Genomic DNA, 14,069 nt, shown 5'->3' on the forward strand with positions numbered 1-14,069 from the left:
ATGTTTACTGCACCTTTAATAAAAAGGAAGGAAAATACAGAAATTCCAAATGGGAAACGGGTGATGGAGGAGAAATACAGACTGTGAACACGAGATAATGTGCTTCAATCCTTCACTTCTACTTCCCTTTCAAGTGTCCACTGTGCATAGATTAAACTGACAGGAAATATTAGGGTCATAGACTGCATAAGAAACTAAATAAGACAGTATTGTAGCTTCCTGTGACAAGATGAATGTAGATGATTGACATCATCTGTGGTGTGGTTTGCTTAGCCTCCTGGATCTTCTGACCTGTGCATGCTGAGCTAAGCATCAGTCAGGAAATAAAGCTGTAAGAAGAGGTGATTTGCTTTTAACAGTCCAAAATTGTAACATTCTTCAAAAAAAGCAACAGCAGCAGCCCACAGTCCAGTATATTGCCTAGCTGCAGTGACTGGTCAGTACTGTTGCTGTCTGATAGCTCTAAAATTGTGATTTGGCGCACAGTGATTTTGGAGAAACTGCTTTAGAAATGACTACAGGGGAGAGGTGAGCTCTCAGAGTGACATTTCAGCACTGTGGAGCCAGGCTTTCAAAATTCCCCACTAGGTTTACCACCCAGGTTAATGCAGTTTCTGCACAACCCGGGGCGGGGGGTGTCGGGACTCTGCTCCCACTAACCTCTTGGTGCTTGTGTGTGTTGTCTCTAGTGTGGCTGTGTGCCGATTCACCAACACGGGTGATGACTGGTATGTGCTCGTAGGAGTGGCCAAGGACCTGATTCTGAACCCCCGCTCTGTTGCTGGTGGGTTTGTCTACACATACAAGCTGGTGAATAGTGGTGAGAAGCTTGAATTCCTGCACAAGGTGAGTGCTGGGTAAAGTGGGTCTGTCCCTCTTTGGAACCCAGGGCCATTTCCCTGTCAAGGAGAGGAGGAATAGAGATTGGCTAATACAAGGGAGAGGCCTTTAGAATTACAGGATGGGTTTTGAAAAGTAACCAGGCCAGACTGTAAGGTAAGGCTCCTTACAGTATCAGGGTCTAAGTGAGCCTTTGCAAATCATGTGTCAGTCCTGGGTTCCCTGGGAAAGCTGTGGTGTCTGTCTAGCATCAAAGCCAATACAGATATGAGAATTGGTCCCCCAGTTCTTTCTCACAGCCCACAGGTGGACACTTCCCTAATTACCCTACTTCATTGCTAGTACCTGCAAATGTATTGTATTTTTTTTCCATGGTACCCAACTAGTTGAAAGCCTTGGTGGGTACTTGGTCAAAGACATGTCATCAGAGATGCTGTTAGCTACCTCTGATAGAATACAGGGAAAGTAACTGACTTATCCAAGGTGGTTTGAGAAGTCTGTAGCAGAGCTGGGAATTGAACCCAGGTCTTGAGTCCCAGTCAGGGCCTTAAATCCATAGTTATACCCATTTTGTTGCCAGACAGCATGTATGTACTCCCATGTCACAGTTGAGTAATGGAAAAGGCACCAAAAAGAAATGTTACTATTTTACACTTTCAAGCTTATTTGTGCACCTTATTTTGGTGACTACACAAATAAAGAGAATTTCAACACTTGAACAAAGTTTGTTAGCATCATAAGCTGCTTGCAGATGTTTAAAAAAAAAAAAAAAAGGGTGCTTTACTTTAAATTCTGCACGCTCCTGCACCGAACCCTAGCATATGTTTAGAAGAGGCAGCACGTTAGTTGGACCCAGTTCACCCAACATATGTATAGATTGAGTGCTTTAGTGGGGATTGGATCAGCTTTAGCTAAATCACCAAAAAGGCCCACTGAAGCACCCGATCTATACAGATGCTGCAGAGCCAGGTTGAAGTAATGCATTGCTGCTTCTGGTACAGCGCAGTTTTGTGTTGTTTGTTTGTTGTTGTTTTTTAATGTCTGCAAGCAGCCATTGTGTTTAACAAACCTCTCTTCCCCATTCCATGTCTTTCTGGTGTATTTGGGAAGTGGGCAGATAATGAGCTGGTGCTAAGGAATGTTGTGGTTTTTTTCTGCCTGCCCACGTTGCCTCATGTGATAAGAGGGCTCTGTGCTGTATGAAGGCTTCTGAGATGCCATTTAACACCCACCATGTACTTGGCAGGGCTGGTTGGATGGCCTGCTGGGTTCTGTTAGCCAGTGTGACCAAACCAAGAAAAAATTGTTGTTTGAGTATAATAGTAAAAAGTCCAGCTAAATTCATTCTCTCCAGTGTGATTGCTGATCCTTTTTGGCTTAATCAAGAATATTCCATTGTGCTAAGGAAAGTTTAGCTCTTTTTGCCAGCAGTAGTGTTGCGAAGAGTATGTGGAGAACTTCTAGATTAACAACCCCCTCTTTGCTGGCAGCTCTAGAATTCTTTCCACAAATGACTTGGGTCTCGGCTCCTTGTAGCAAAGGATTAGTACTTGTTCCTAAAAACAGGACAGTCTCATGTGGATTTAGGCTAAATAGGAAAATTTGATGGATGCCAGGGAAATGTTACTGGTAGGCAACAAGAATATTTCTTCTTTGCTGCATACCCAATCTGTTTGCTCCTAGAGTAACTTAATCTCTCACCTCTCTTGTTTAAATGATGCAGCAAATATATTTGGTGGCTTGTAATATCCAGGATTGTGCAAACACCAGTAGGACATGGTGTTCTAGCACATAGGGCATCATTGTTGGCTCTGATGTCTGGAATCCTTCAGGGTATTGGATGTTTATCCCTTCAGCAAAACTGATCAACCTTTGCATTGAGAAGCTCGTTATCTTCACTGATGCTTTCAAGGTTCAGCAAAACCAGGGGATGCGCTCCATTCAGCTTTATTTTCTAGTAACAGCGCTGTCAGCTTGTCTTCCGGAGGGTGGGGCTTTGTCACATTGGGCTTTTTAACACATCCCCTCACTTCCCTCCATAGACCCCTGTGGAGGAGGTACCTGCAGCCATTGCCCCATTCCAAGGCCGAGTCCTAATTGGAGTTGGAAAACTTTTACGTGTGTACGACTTGGGCAAGAAGAAGCTGCTTCGGAAGTGTGAAAATAAGGTATTGGCTTGGGTTCCAGCTGGTGCTTGTTCTTTGAGCAAGGATGGATGAGCCATGAGTACCACCTAGAGATTCCAGTTGAAACTAGGTTCTAAGTGTGCATGCTTTTGTGTGCGTCTGGATTTTGGTCTCTCTCAAATGGCACAGCAGACAGCCCTAAACTAGCAGAAAACCAAAGTTCCCTGAGCAGTATACAATAAAATTCACAGTACCTCTGCCTTTTTCCAATCCATAACCATTATTTGTTCCCCAGCCCTGTTGAACAACAAACCTCCACCCCCAGGCCCACCCCTGCCTTCCTGCTTGACATAAGCTTCATAGGTTTGTTGCAGCCCAGTGACATCTGTTCTGTTGAGGCACACAGTCCATGTCCATTGTGCCACATACGGACACCTTTCATCAGGATACAGAGTGGAAAGGATTGGTAACATTTACTGCATGGGAAATCTTTTTGCCCCTTGTGTTGGGACAGCAAGAACAGCGGAGCTAAACTAGGGCTGTCTACTTGGCAGCCGCAGGCCACATCTGACTTGTGAGGGGTTAACATGCAGCCTACAGGCTCCCATTAGTCCTGCTGCTGCAGGGACTGGGGTCTCTAAGGCAGGGCAAAGTGGCTGGAGGGAGCCTCATAAGTGCTTTGCCCCCATGCCAGGAAGGGGACCCAGAGGGCTCCTGTAGCAAGCAGCCTACGTGGAATGTGTAACCAAGGGGTCTGTGATTTGCACAGCATGCACCCCCAGTCTATCAAAAATTAGACAGCCTTGCTCTAAACAAATTGGAGGGCTAAAGCTGATAAACTTTGGGTTGCATTTTGCTGAGAGAGGAGTAGTGTGGGGCATACATCAGGGACTTTTATGGGTTTCATTATAACTGCCTAGACCTACAAGGGTACAAGGGGTTTTTAAGGCTGCCCCCTGTTAACCTCTGGGTGCCTGGGGATAATATGCTCAGCAGGTCTGATATATTGAGCAATATGTAAATAGTTAAAAAAATAAAAAACTACAAGGCATTTTTCTAATGTGTTAGTTGGCTGCTGCTTCTCCTTCACTCCCACCTCTGCAAGTTTATGGTCTTGGGTCAGTTCTGGGTGCCCACTGCACACAGACAAATGAGACAAACCATAGGCAGAAAGAAACATTCAGTGGAGATGTACTGCCTAGATCTCGGCTCCCAGCAAAAGTTGTAGAATGTACTTCCCAAGGCCTTTGTGACCAGAACTGTGAAACAGGCATTGGGAGGCCTGGAGGTGAAGGGGTAGGGTCTGTTTGTAGGCATATGTTTGGCACCTGGCTTAAGCACAGCCACACAGTAGGAATGTTCCTGTTTTAAGGGGTTTTTCCTGTGGTGGAGAACGGTGCACATTGGCTTTTGGGAATCTTGTTTAGTGTACACCTGTATTATGTGCTCTGGAGCCCAGGAAGGGAGAAAATTGAATTCCTGGTGTAGGAGACCTGGTGTGAAACTGGGAATTGATTCATGGAGCAAGCAAGATCACTGAAATAGGGTAGAACTGAAATGAAAGCTAGCTGCATTCTTTAGTAAGATATTCAGTTTTTTAATTGCCTTTCTAAAAGCACATTGCCAACTACATCTGTGGCATCCAAACCATCGGACACCGAGTGATTGTTTCAGACGTCCAGGAGAGCTTCATATGGGTGCGCTACAAAAGGAATGAGAACCAGCTCATCATTTTTGCAGATGACACCTACCCCCGCTGGGTGACTACAGCCACCCTCCTTGACTACGACACTGTGGCCGGAGCAGACAAATTTGGCAACATCTGTGTGGTGAGTCTGTGTATTGGAGTTTGCCAGCGGCAGCAGATGCTTTCCCGCAACACCCATGTTTGTATGAAGACTTGAGAATCTCTGTTTCATTAGAAACAACGCCCAATTGCACTCAGGGTGTTTACTGGATGGTCCCAAGATGACTTTGTCAGTATGATGGCTGGCTGATTGCCATTCATTAAAATCTCAGGAAATCAGAAAACACTGTACACATAAGATAAGCCATGAAAACAAGCTCCTGACTGCTTGTAGCCATTAACAAGACCACAATGCTTTCATCAAGAGCAGAGGTGCTAATCCTGATGTCCCAGCCAAACTCTGCCTCTGGCACTTAGCTCTGCTTCAGCCAATTCTGCTCATGGCTGGTTGTGTTCCATTACTGCATGCTGAGGTTGGTTGTGATAGTTGGAGGTCAGTGGGAGGTGGAGCACTGCTCCTGGCAGCACTCTGGGTGCTAAAACATGCTGAGTTTCTTGGTTTTAAGCAGCAGTTCTACAAGTGTCTGATGTTGTTCATAAAGAATTTGGCTGAGGTGCACAAACCAGTCCTCATCTGCTGTCCTGACCCTGCATCCTTTAGGCTACTCTATTAAGAGATTACCCCCCATTGTAACAGTCGTTGCTTTGTCTTCATGCAGAGACGACCATAGGGGGGTGTAGGGCCCAGGGCAAATCAGCCTGTGCAAGGCCCCTTAAACACTGTGAGGGATGGGGCTGCAGCCACTCTGCCCAGCTCCTGCCCGGCTCCATGGGGCCCCCCAAAGCACAGGGTCCAGGGCAGTTGCCCTGATTTCCCTTCCATCCACCCCCTCTCCTCCCCCCCCCCAAAAAAAAAAAGGATGGCCCTGCCTCCATGCATCCCATCAGGAACACTCATGCAGGCAGAGCCTCCTACCCTGTAATCAGGTTCTGCTCCAGAGCCCTCCCCTCAACAGTTTTGAGTGTTACAGTGTTTGGCTCTATGCAGTGGCTCTTGTTCTTCCCACTGGTGAAACTTTTGTCTTCAGCTGCAGTGTGACACACGTGGTTCTTTTAACACCCTGAACTTTAAATGTTGTTTTCTCATTTGGACAGTATAAAATCTGCAGAGTAAAAACTGCTCAGGCCCTAGTTACCCTGCTGCTGTGGGGGTGAACTTAGTGTAGGGTAGAGTGAACCTCTAGGGTGAACCCTGTATGAAGGGACCTATGTTATAAATGAGTGTTCTGGCCTCTTCCTTTAGAGCCACATAACATGGCTTGGAGGGGCAGGAGATGTTCATCCAAATAGTCCTAAAGACCAAGCGTGCAGCCACCATAATGGCCCATGTCCCTTCCAGACAGGCTAATTGGCATTCCACCAGATTGGAGCACTTAAAGCATGAAGATCTAAATGCTTTGACTCCAAGGACTGTGTTCTCTTGTAGTGGTAAGGAGACCTATATGATCAGCAAACTGACTGCCCTCCTTTATCTCATTGCAGGTGAGGCTTCCTCCCAACACTAATGATGAGGTAGATGAAGATCCAACTGGGAACAAGGCACTGTGGGACCGAGGCCTTCTTAATGGAGCATCACAGAAGGTAATATTCCACGGGAAAGTTGGGGGCAGGGAGGGAATTGAGCGGCAGTACTTCTGGGGGAGTCCTGCAGCATATCTCCCTTGACCAAAAGGGGTTGTCAGATAGCTCTTGATTCCTAGATTGCAGTCAAAACTCTGTTGTAAGTCTGGCTGGGTCCAGATCAAGGGCCTCCACCTTAACTTGGTTCCTCCTCACCTGTCTCCTCTCTGTCATCCCTGCCCATCTGTGTCAGGACACCCACAGTGTTTCATTTTGCCATCTGTTCTCAGGTGGAAGGTGACTTCTAACAACAGACTCAAAATCAGAAGTTTTTTGGTCTTATTCCATTTCCTTTTCCCTGTTCTTGTGAGCCTCAGAAGAAGAGTACATTGTAGATGAACTGAAGGGGATCATGCTGACCCTGACTTGCTTCTCTGTTTGGCTTACAGGCTGAAGTGATAATGAATTACCATGTGGGGGAGACTGTGCTTTCTTTACAGAAGACCACGCTGATTCCAGGAGGCTCTGAATCGCTTGTGTATACTACCTTGTCAGGGGGCATTGGGATCCTGGTCCCCTTCACATCCCATGAGGTAAGAGAATGCCTGTTCTAGTGAAGCATTGCTGGGCTGCCTACTCATCCTCAGCCTGTGTGTTAACATGCTATATTGATTTGGGTGTGTTAGCTGCAGGGGACTGGAGCATGCAAAAATCAGGCTGGGGTGCAACAAATGTCCTGCCTGTGGGTTGGGATGGGATTGGCATGGATTAGAACATGTGCAAAGATGTGGGAGTATTAAGTTCTTTCTTCTGCAGAGACATGTGCAGCCTGCAAAAACTATAGAGCCAGTGCTGGATGCTTCCTGCAGCTGCATGCACAAGCTGCTGTAGCATTGCTTGCTGGGACCTGGCCTCTTTGAACCCATACTACAGATACAGCAGCTGCCATCTGCTCCAGTTCATGCAAATTTGATAAGCCCTGGCAAGCTGATAACACAGTCTTTGCAATAGATACCTATGGAATAGCAAAGGAGAAACCCACACCTGGAAGCAGTGAGGGAGCTGTTCAAGACTCAGTCTTGACAGCACTGGGCAGGGCCATGGTTGAGGGAAGCTGCTGATAGCAGTGTTCCTGTGCTACAATGCAGGTATCCCGCCTCAGAGCTCAGTGTCAGGACATGAGCAACAGATTATTCTCCCTTCTTGCTCTCCTTTGTCCCTTTAGGATCATGACTTCTTCCAGCATGTAGAAATGCATCTGAGGTCAGAGCACCCTCCTCTCTGTGGACGAGACCATCTCAGTTTCCGGTCCTACTACTTTCCAGTGAAGGTAAGTCTGAGCTTTAGAAACACCAGGACATCAGTAGTTGAGGTTCAAAGGTCCACTACAGGATATGGAAACGCCCACTGCCTGAGCATGTTGGGGTTGACCTCCATCCAGTGGACCTGATATTACCAAAGGTGCTTGTTGTTGGAATATAGTAATAGGATCTAGCTGTTCAGTCATACATTTCATCCACAGATCTTGGAGAGCTCTACGGAAGTTGGCACTTAGCCACACTTTCACAAACAGGGAAACTGAGGCATAGGGAGGAAGTGACATCCATCACTTGCCAGGAAATCAGTGGTTGGAACTGGAAATCAATCCAGTTCTCCAAAGCCCCAGTCCAGTGCATTAAACTGAGGCTGCAAACCTAGTGGATATGTCCTTACTTTTTTAATGATCTCTTCTAGGTCTATCATGGGTACTGCATCCTACACAGGCACTTGTTCTCCTGTCTCTTCCACCATCTTCCATTCCTCCTGCATCCTTCACTAGAGTTGTCTCCCATTATAGCCTCCTGCCTGGTCTTATTAGCACTCCACTTTGCATTGTAGGGGGAAGGGGTTTGAATGGGGGACTTGTGTAATTAAAGCAGTATGTCCTAGATACCTTCAAGGTTCAAGACCTAGTTTTGCAGCTTATCACTGTTGTCCATGTAAGTAGCACTATTCAGAAGGCATATATTCCATCTTAAAAGACACTATCCGGAGATGAAGTCACTCTTGTAACTTAGGGCTTTGGGGCAGATTTCCAGCATATGAGACCTCAAAGATCTTTGAGACCTGACTGAAGAGTTTCCCTTGCATTTATCCACCAGAACCTTCTTCAACCCCCCCTTCAGCAAACCCTGCCTAAAGAAACATGCTAGCCAAGACTTGCTGGTCTGAGAAATCAGCCTTGTCCTGCTCTCGAGTGGTTCTTTAGCTGGGTCTGGGCTTTCCGGGACTTTTCTGTTAATCAAATTGGGCAGTAATTAGTTTGACGTGAACTGCTGCTGTTCAGCAGATGAGGTCACTGAGCATGGCCTAGTTTTCAAAACGGGATTAAGGAACTCCTGTGAAAGGATTGTTTGCTGCCATTTTCCCTTTTCAGATGTTCTAATTAAGCAGGGTTGGTGCTGAGCCCTTGTCTATCCTGCACATTCTAAAGCATTCCTCCCTTTCCTTGCCAGAATGTGATTGATGGGGACCTCTGTGAACAGTTCAACTCCATGGAGCCCAACAAACAGAAGAACGTGGCTGAAGAACTGGACAGGACCCCACCAGAGGTGTCCAAGAAGCTGGAGGATATCCGTACACGCTATGCATTCTGAGCAGCACCCTTCAGCCTCTTGTTGGGCTTGTCAAGGACCCTTTTCCAAGAAGGGTTGGAAGGAAGGCTGTGTGCTTTTCCCTTTTTACTATTGATGTGGTCATCTGGATTTGTGCTTTTGAAATCCAAAGTAACGAGTGTTTCCCATTAACTCAGTGGCAGAAGTTAGGTCTCTCTACATGCCTTGCTGTTTGCGTGGAGCCTCTGGCTTACTGGGTTTCAGTGACGTTGAACCCCACTCTCAGATGGTGACTGCCTGAGAGAAGAGCAGGCCCCTAGCTTTGTGCATGCTGTGAAGAACATGGGGCTTTCAGTTCTCTGCCCTGCTGCACCCACCTCTGCCTAGGACTAGAGAGTTTGGCTATGTTTTCTGAGGCTACACGAGCTAGTCCTGGAATGGCCTTGTAAAGTGATCTGAGTGTCCTGTCCTTGACAGGATCAAGTAAGTCTAGATGGTTGCAGGAGCTCCCCACCCCTTCTTGGGGAAATCTTGGAGCCCTAACAAAATCTTTGTTATGCAAGTAGCCTTCACCAAGCTCATGGCCAGTGTGTGGGAAGTCCCAGAGCCCTGCAGGGAGGGTTCACACCATGCTTTTCTCTGGGCTTCTGTTTGAAAGGCAGCATCACACTTTTCCTTTTTAATTGTTTTCCCTGTAAATAAAGTTTTGTACAATGTTTTGACTCTTGGGGGGTGGGATAAGGGAAGAGGGGGGCAAGGAGGGATCCTGGGACTTTGTTTCATAATAACTTTGGCAAGAGCAGTGTCCCAGCTCCACACTGACCATGAGGAGCATGTGAAGAATAAAAGCCTTGTTTTTGATTGGTTGGACTGCTGACTTGTCCATTCTCTAAAGTACTTTTTTTTCCAGTTTGTTGGGACAAGTCTTGGCTGGAGGAGAGGTTCAGTGAGAACAGGGAAAGCTGCATGCACCCCACATGTGCACTGGTAGTGTGCTGCAGCATCATGAGTCATCCACTGAGCTACCAGCCTGAGCTGTGCTTCTTGCCGGCACTCTTAACGCACTTCCCTGATGGGCAAAGGCATTGCAGCCTTGTGAGTGAGGTGAGTAAGTCTTGAAAGCACAGCTCTAGCTGTAGACTGTTCCTGAAGTCATGTGAACAAGCCTACAGTGAGTCTGCAGTTGATTGCATCAGGGATTAAGGGAATCTGCTGAATGAGTTCCTGGGAAGGGGTTTTTCTTCCTCTTGTCTGTCAGTGACCTAGCTGTCCAGGGTGTCTCCAGCTCTCAACTACATGGCCATGCCTCCTTCCTTTATTCCCAGCTTTGTTTTGTACCCTGCTCTAATGCACAATACCAGGCTGCTTGTAGAAAGAGAGATGGCCCAGGATTTCTGAAATAAAGTTAACATTATTTAAGCCAAACAGGGCCATTGTTCCCTGGCTTTATAGTAGGAAAACACAGGCCAGTTCTCTCTGCACTGCAGCAGTCCTGTTCAGCACCATCAGCTCTGCATCTTTGGTATCAATTCCATCTGTGACCAACGGTGTTGGCTGCTCCACTTCAGCAGAGGTCTTTCAGGATCCCCAGGCCATCTCCAGGACTAAGAGTTAGGGTTGGAAGGTTGGTCTGGAGCATCAAACGCTGGACTAGAACTTTGGGCAGGGCACCAGTGGCCCCTTGGCAAGTCATAATTGGTCTTGTGGTTCAGTTCTCTGGGAGGGTAAAGTCTCCTTGTGCTGAGGAGGCATCCAGTTGTCTTGGTGATAAGTACCTATATCGGGAATCCCTTACTGCCTCTTGAGTTTCCTTCCTCCCCCGAGATTTCACCCAGTGGCAGGCTGGAGGTGATGGGGAATCTATCCAGATAGGAGATGAGTCTTGAGAGATGAAGCCTGCACTGTGCTTTGGAACCAAGCCCACTTCTCTCCCAACATACTTAGATTTGACCCTGAAATTGTTACAATGTTCTCTTGGCCAGGACCCAAGGGCTTTGCTGTGTGATATATGTGCTTTTTTAAAGTTAGAAAAATCCCCTCCCACTCGACATGGTGAAGGGGAAAAAAAATTGTAGTCCCTAGACTGAAAAAGGAGGTCATGGTTTCTGCTATGGAGTTGAACCACAGAGTCTAGGGACTCCAATACTTCCATCCCTCCTGAATCTGCTACACCAACCTCTGGAGCTGTGGGCTTGCATATCAGTCACAATCAGACCTGGAGTGGCCTCAGACCACAGGCTACAGCACTGAATGCTTTTGGTCGCTTCCTATTACCTCCTGCCCCACAAGTCTTCTCCCACAAGGATTGACATGGCCTCCTGTTGGAGCTCATTCATTGTTTATTCACCATCTTGGGGATAGGCGGGTGTTGATTCTGGAACCAAGAGCACTCCTTGGCACTGCTCCTGGCCAGATACGTTTCCTAGGCACCTCACCCCCAGGGTACCAACATGCTATGTATGCTAGGCATTCACTACTGCCATAGTTCAGGCTCAGCTAGGTGAAGGACAGCACTTGCCCTGCAGGGGGGAAGAGAGGCATGGGCAAGTCTCCTGGGACAAACTTTAAAGCACTGATGCCTCCATCTGCCTAAATACCTGCCCCAAGATAAATCAAGGTGTAGGCAGTAACAACAGTGAAATAGTTGCCATTTGGGGCTGGGAAGGGTGGAGAGGTACCTTTAACAGACAACATGCCTCAAGCACAAACCTTTGACCTTGCCTAAATTAATTTGATTCCATAGCACTGGGCATATGGTGTAAACAGTGTAGTTTCCCCCTGAGGAGAGGGTGGGAGACTGAAGGAATTGTACATACCTAAGATGCTAGTCATGTTGCTGAGAGACTGAAACATGCTTAGAGAGCTGATGAGGGGGAGCCTAGTATATGAGCATCAGAGACGCATTTAATCTTGAGTCCAGGGGAGTGTGTCTGCAGTTCATCACTGCAAAGCTGTAGCACTAACATCATCTTGATAAGTCATCTATCTCTTCCCATCTCACATTTCTACCTGGGCCTCTAACATGATCCCCATCTGCGCAAAGACCCTTCCCTAGCCATTCATTATTTTGTTGCCTCATCCAGTCAAGCTGCAAAGGTCTCTGAGGCTGGGCTCTTCCACTCTTAATATACATGGAAGTCTCAACACTGACTGTTACTACATTAGCAATACACTGGGATAAAAGTGGGAAGAGCAGAGGGAAAGACTGATGAGTAAATGCATTTGCAGTGCAGGATACAACAAGAGAATGTGTAACCTTACGGCCCCCTCCCAAACTTGAAGCCAACATCTGTGTTCTACCACTGCAGTTCTCTTCAGTGGAATGGTTTCTTGGCGGCCACCATCTTAGGGATGGCAGAAGGTAACTTAGAAGAGTGTGGGGCTGGTGTGCAGTATACTTCACATCCCAACTCTTAGGGAACCAGTAAAACCAACCAGTCTGAACAGTCGTCTATTTTTGTCAGTCTGTTGGAGGAAATGTGAGGGAAGGGATAGGGACAGGTCCCATATAGGTATTGCACTCCACTAATGGTATTAGGCTCTCTTGGTTTGATGGTGTTTGCCCTGTGAATTACATCCACATCAGAAACGAGGGAGAACATCTTTGATCCCTTGCGATAGGAGTGAGACCTTGAAAACTTAAGGGCTGAGGTTATATGCTATAGTTACAAGGGATGGTTAGAGACGGTATCAGTGCTAAGAAGTATTATGGGTATCTGAGTTTCTGAGGTCACTGAGTAGGATGAAAATTTGGTGCAAGGCTCCTGACAAGTGTAAACAAGTCTGGAAAACCTCTTGCCCCAGGGGAGAATGCAAATACCTGTTTGTCTTGGCTGCAGCCTGTGAAGGGGGAGACAAGCTGGCAACAGGGGAATGGAAAAAATACACAAGCACAAATCTCCTACAGGATCCCAAAGGGTTGATGGCTAACACCCAGTGACCTTAGCATGCAGGTATATTGTCTGTTGCACCATCATGTTTGCTCTAACATTTTGTCCTATAATCAATATGCCCTGTGCTTTCTGCAGGCAGCTGGTCACTGACTCGCTTTGTCCCTAGACAAGGCTACAAACTGCCTCAGACCTGCAAGGTTAATCAGTGAGTTGTGAGGGGGCTACTAATCTTAAGGGGGAGGGACTTTGGTCCCAACCAATAAGGGGCAGTTGGAGACCCAAGTAGGAAGCCTTGCAGGTAGTGTCAAGGATGTAGCTATCCCAGCACTGACACCTGCAAACTGCCTGCCCTGCCAGGCAGTGGCTGTTACCCATCACTGCCTCGCATCCTGCGGGTTTTAAAGAACTCCCTCCCAGCCTCCACTTCTTTTGGGTTGCCTGTTCCCTTCTGTCTCATGTCTGTCAACCTGGTTGCCCCAGGATACTGCATATGTACCCTCGGGTATGATGGTGTAGATTTAACCTCTCTATTGTTTGGAGCTCTGACCTCACAACAAGGGGGCAGGAGCGTAAGCCCATGTCACTCCCGTAGGAAACTGATGTTTTTCAAATTGATTGGCTGGCATCAATTAACACCTGTCCTTGGCTGACTCCAGGTGGTGAGGTCAGTAGGGCTGTAAAAAAAGGGTCAGTGCAGGAAGAAGGGAGGTGGACACTTAAAAAAAAACAAAAAAACACACAGAAACTTAGACCTCCACAACTAACTCTCTGGTGGTGGAAGTGAGTAACTTATCAGAAACTTAACTAGGAACTTAGTTGACTGTAATCTAGTCACATATCAAATGACTGACAAGCCACTCAGATTTGCTCAAGGTTGGGGTTCTTTTCTATATTTTGCTATTGGTATTCCTTCCCCATCCTATCCCTCTTGGGTCAATAAATCTGTCTGCTTTATCATACCTCGCTTTGTGTGCTTAAGAGGGAAGGGACCCGCTAAGGTGGGCTCAGCTCTTTTACTTTCCTCCCACACGGGAGGCTGCTGGTGAAGGCTTCAATCTAATAGAGGCACCCCAAGATCGTAAGGTTGACTCTACAGGGTCTGTGTATCCAAGGCGGCACAGGGCCCAGACAAAGACCTGAGTCTGGGTGGTGGCAGCAGTACCCCAGGCTTGCAGCAGCGCTCCAGGGGGGGCGTGGGCTGAACATAGGCACCCCCAGAGGAGACTCTTGGAGCTTGGTTTTTGGCCAG

General features: G+C 47.2%; 1 protein-coding gene across 5 annotated transcripts in view; it reads left to right on the forward strand.

Annotated features, from left to right (window-relative positions):
* Window positions 1-9,788, forward strand: part of SF3B3 (splicing factor 3b subunit 3) — a 51,127-nt gene extending 41,339 nt beyond the window's left edge. For all 5 annotated transcript variants that reach the window (XM_059713649.1, XM_006272774.4, XM_059713648.1 and 2 more), the window contains 7 exons: window positions 690-846; window positions 2,883-3,008; window positions 4,583-4,795; window positions 6,256-6,354; window positions 6,783-6,926; window positions 7,559-7,663; window positions 8,829-9,788. In XM_059713649.1, coding sequence (XP_059569632.1) covers window positions 690-846; window positions 2,883-3,008; window positions 4,583-4,795; window positions 6,256-6,354; window positions 6,783-6,926; window positions 7,559-7,663; window positions 8,829-8,969 — 985 coding nt within the window. In that variant the 3' untranslated portion in view covers window positions 8,970-9,788. The remainder of the gene's footprint in view (window positions 1-689; window positions 847-2,882; window positions 3,009-4,582; window positions 4,796-6,255; window positions 6,355-6,782; window positions 6,927-7,558; window positions 7,664-8,828) is intronic.
* The last annotated feature ends 4,281 nt before the right edge of the window (window positions 9,789-14,069 follow it).

This window comes from Alligator mississippiensis, chromosome 10 (assembly GCF_030867095.1).
Source record: "Alligator mississippiensis isolate rAllMis1 chromosome 10, rAllMis1, whole genome shotgun sequence".
NCBI lineage: Eukaryota > Metazoa > Chordata > Crocodylia > Alligatoridae > Alligator > Alligator mississippiensis.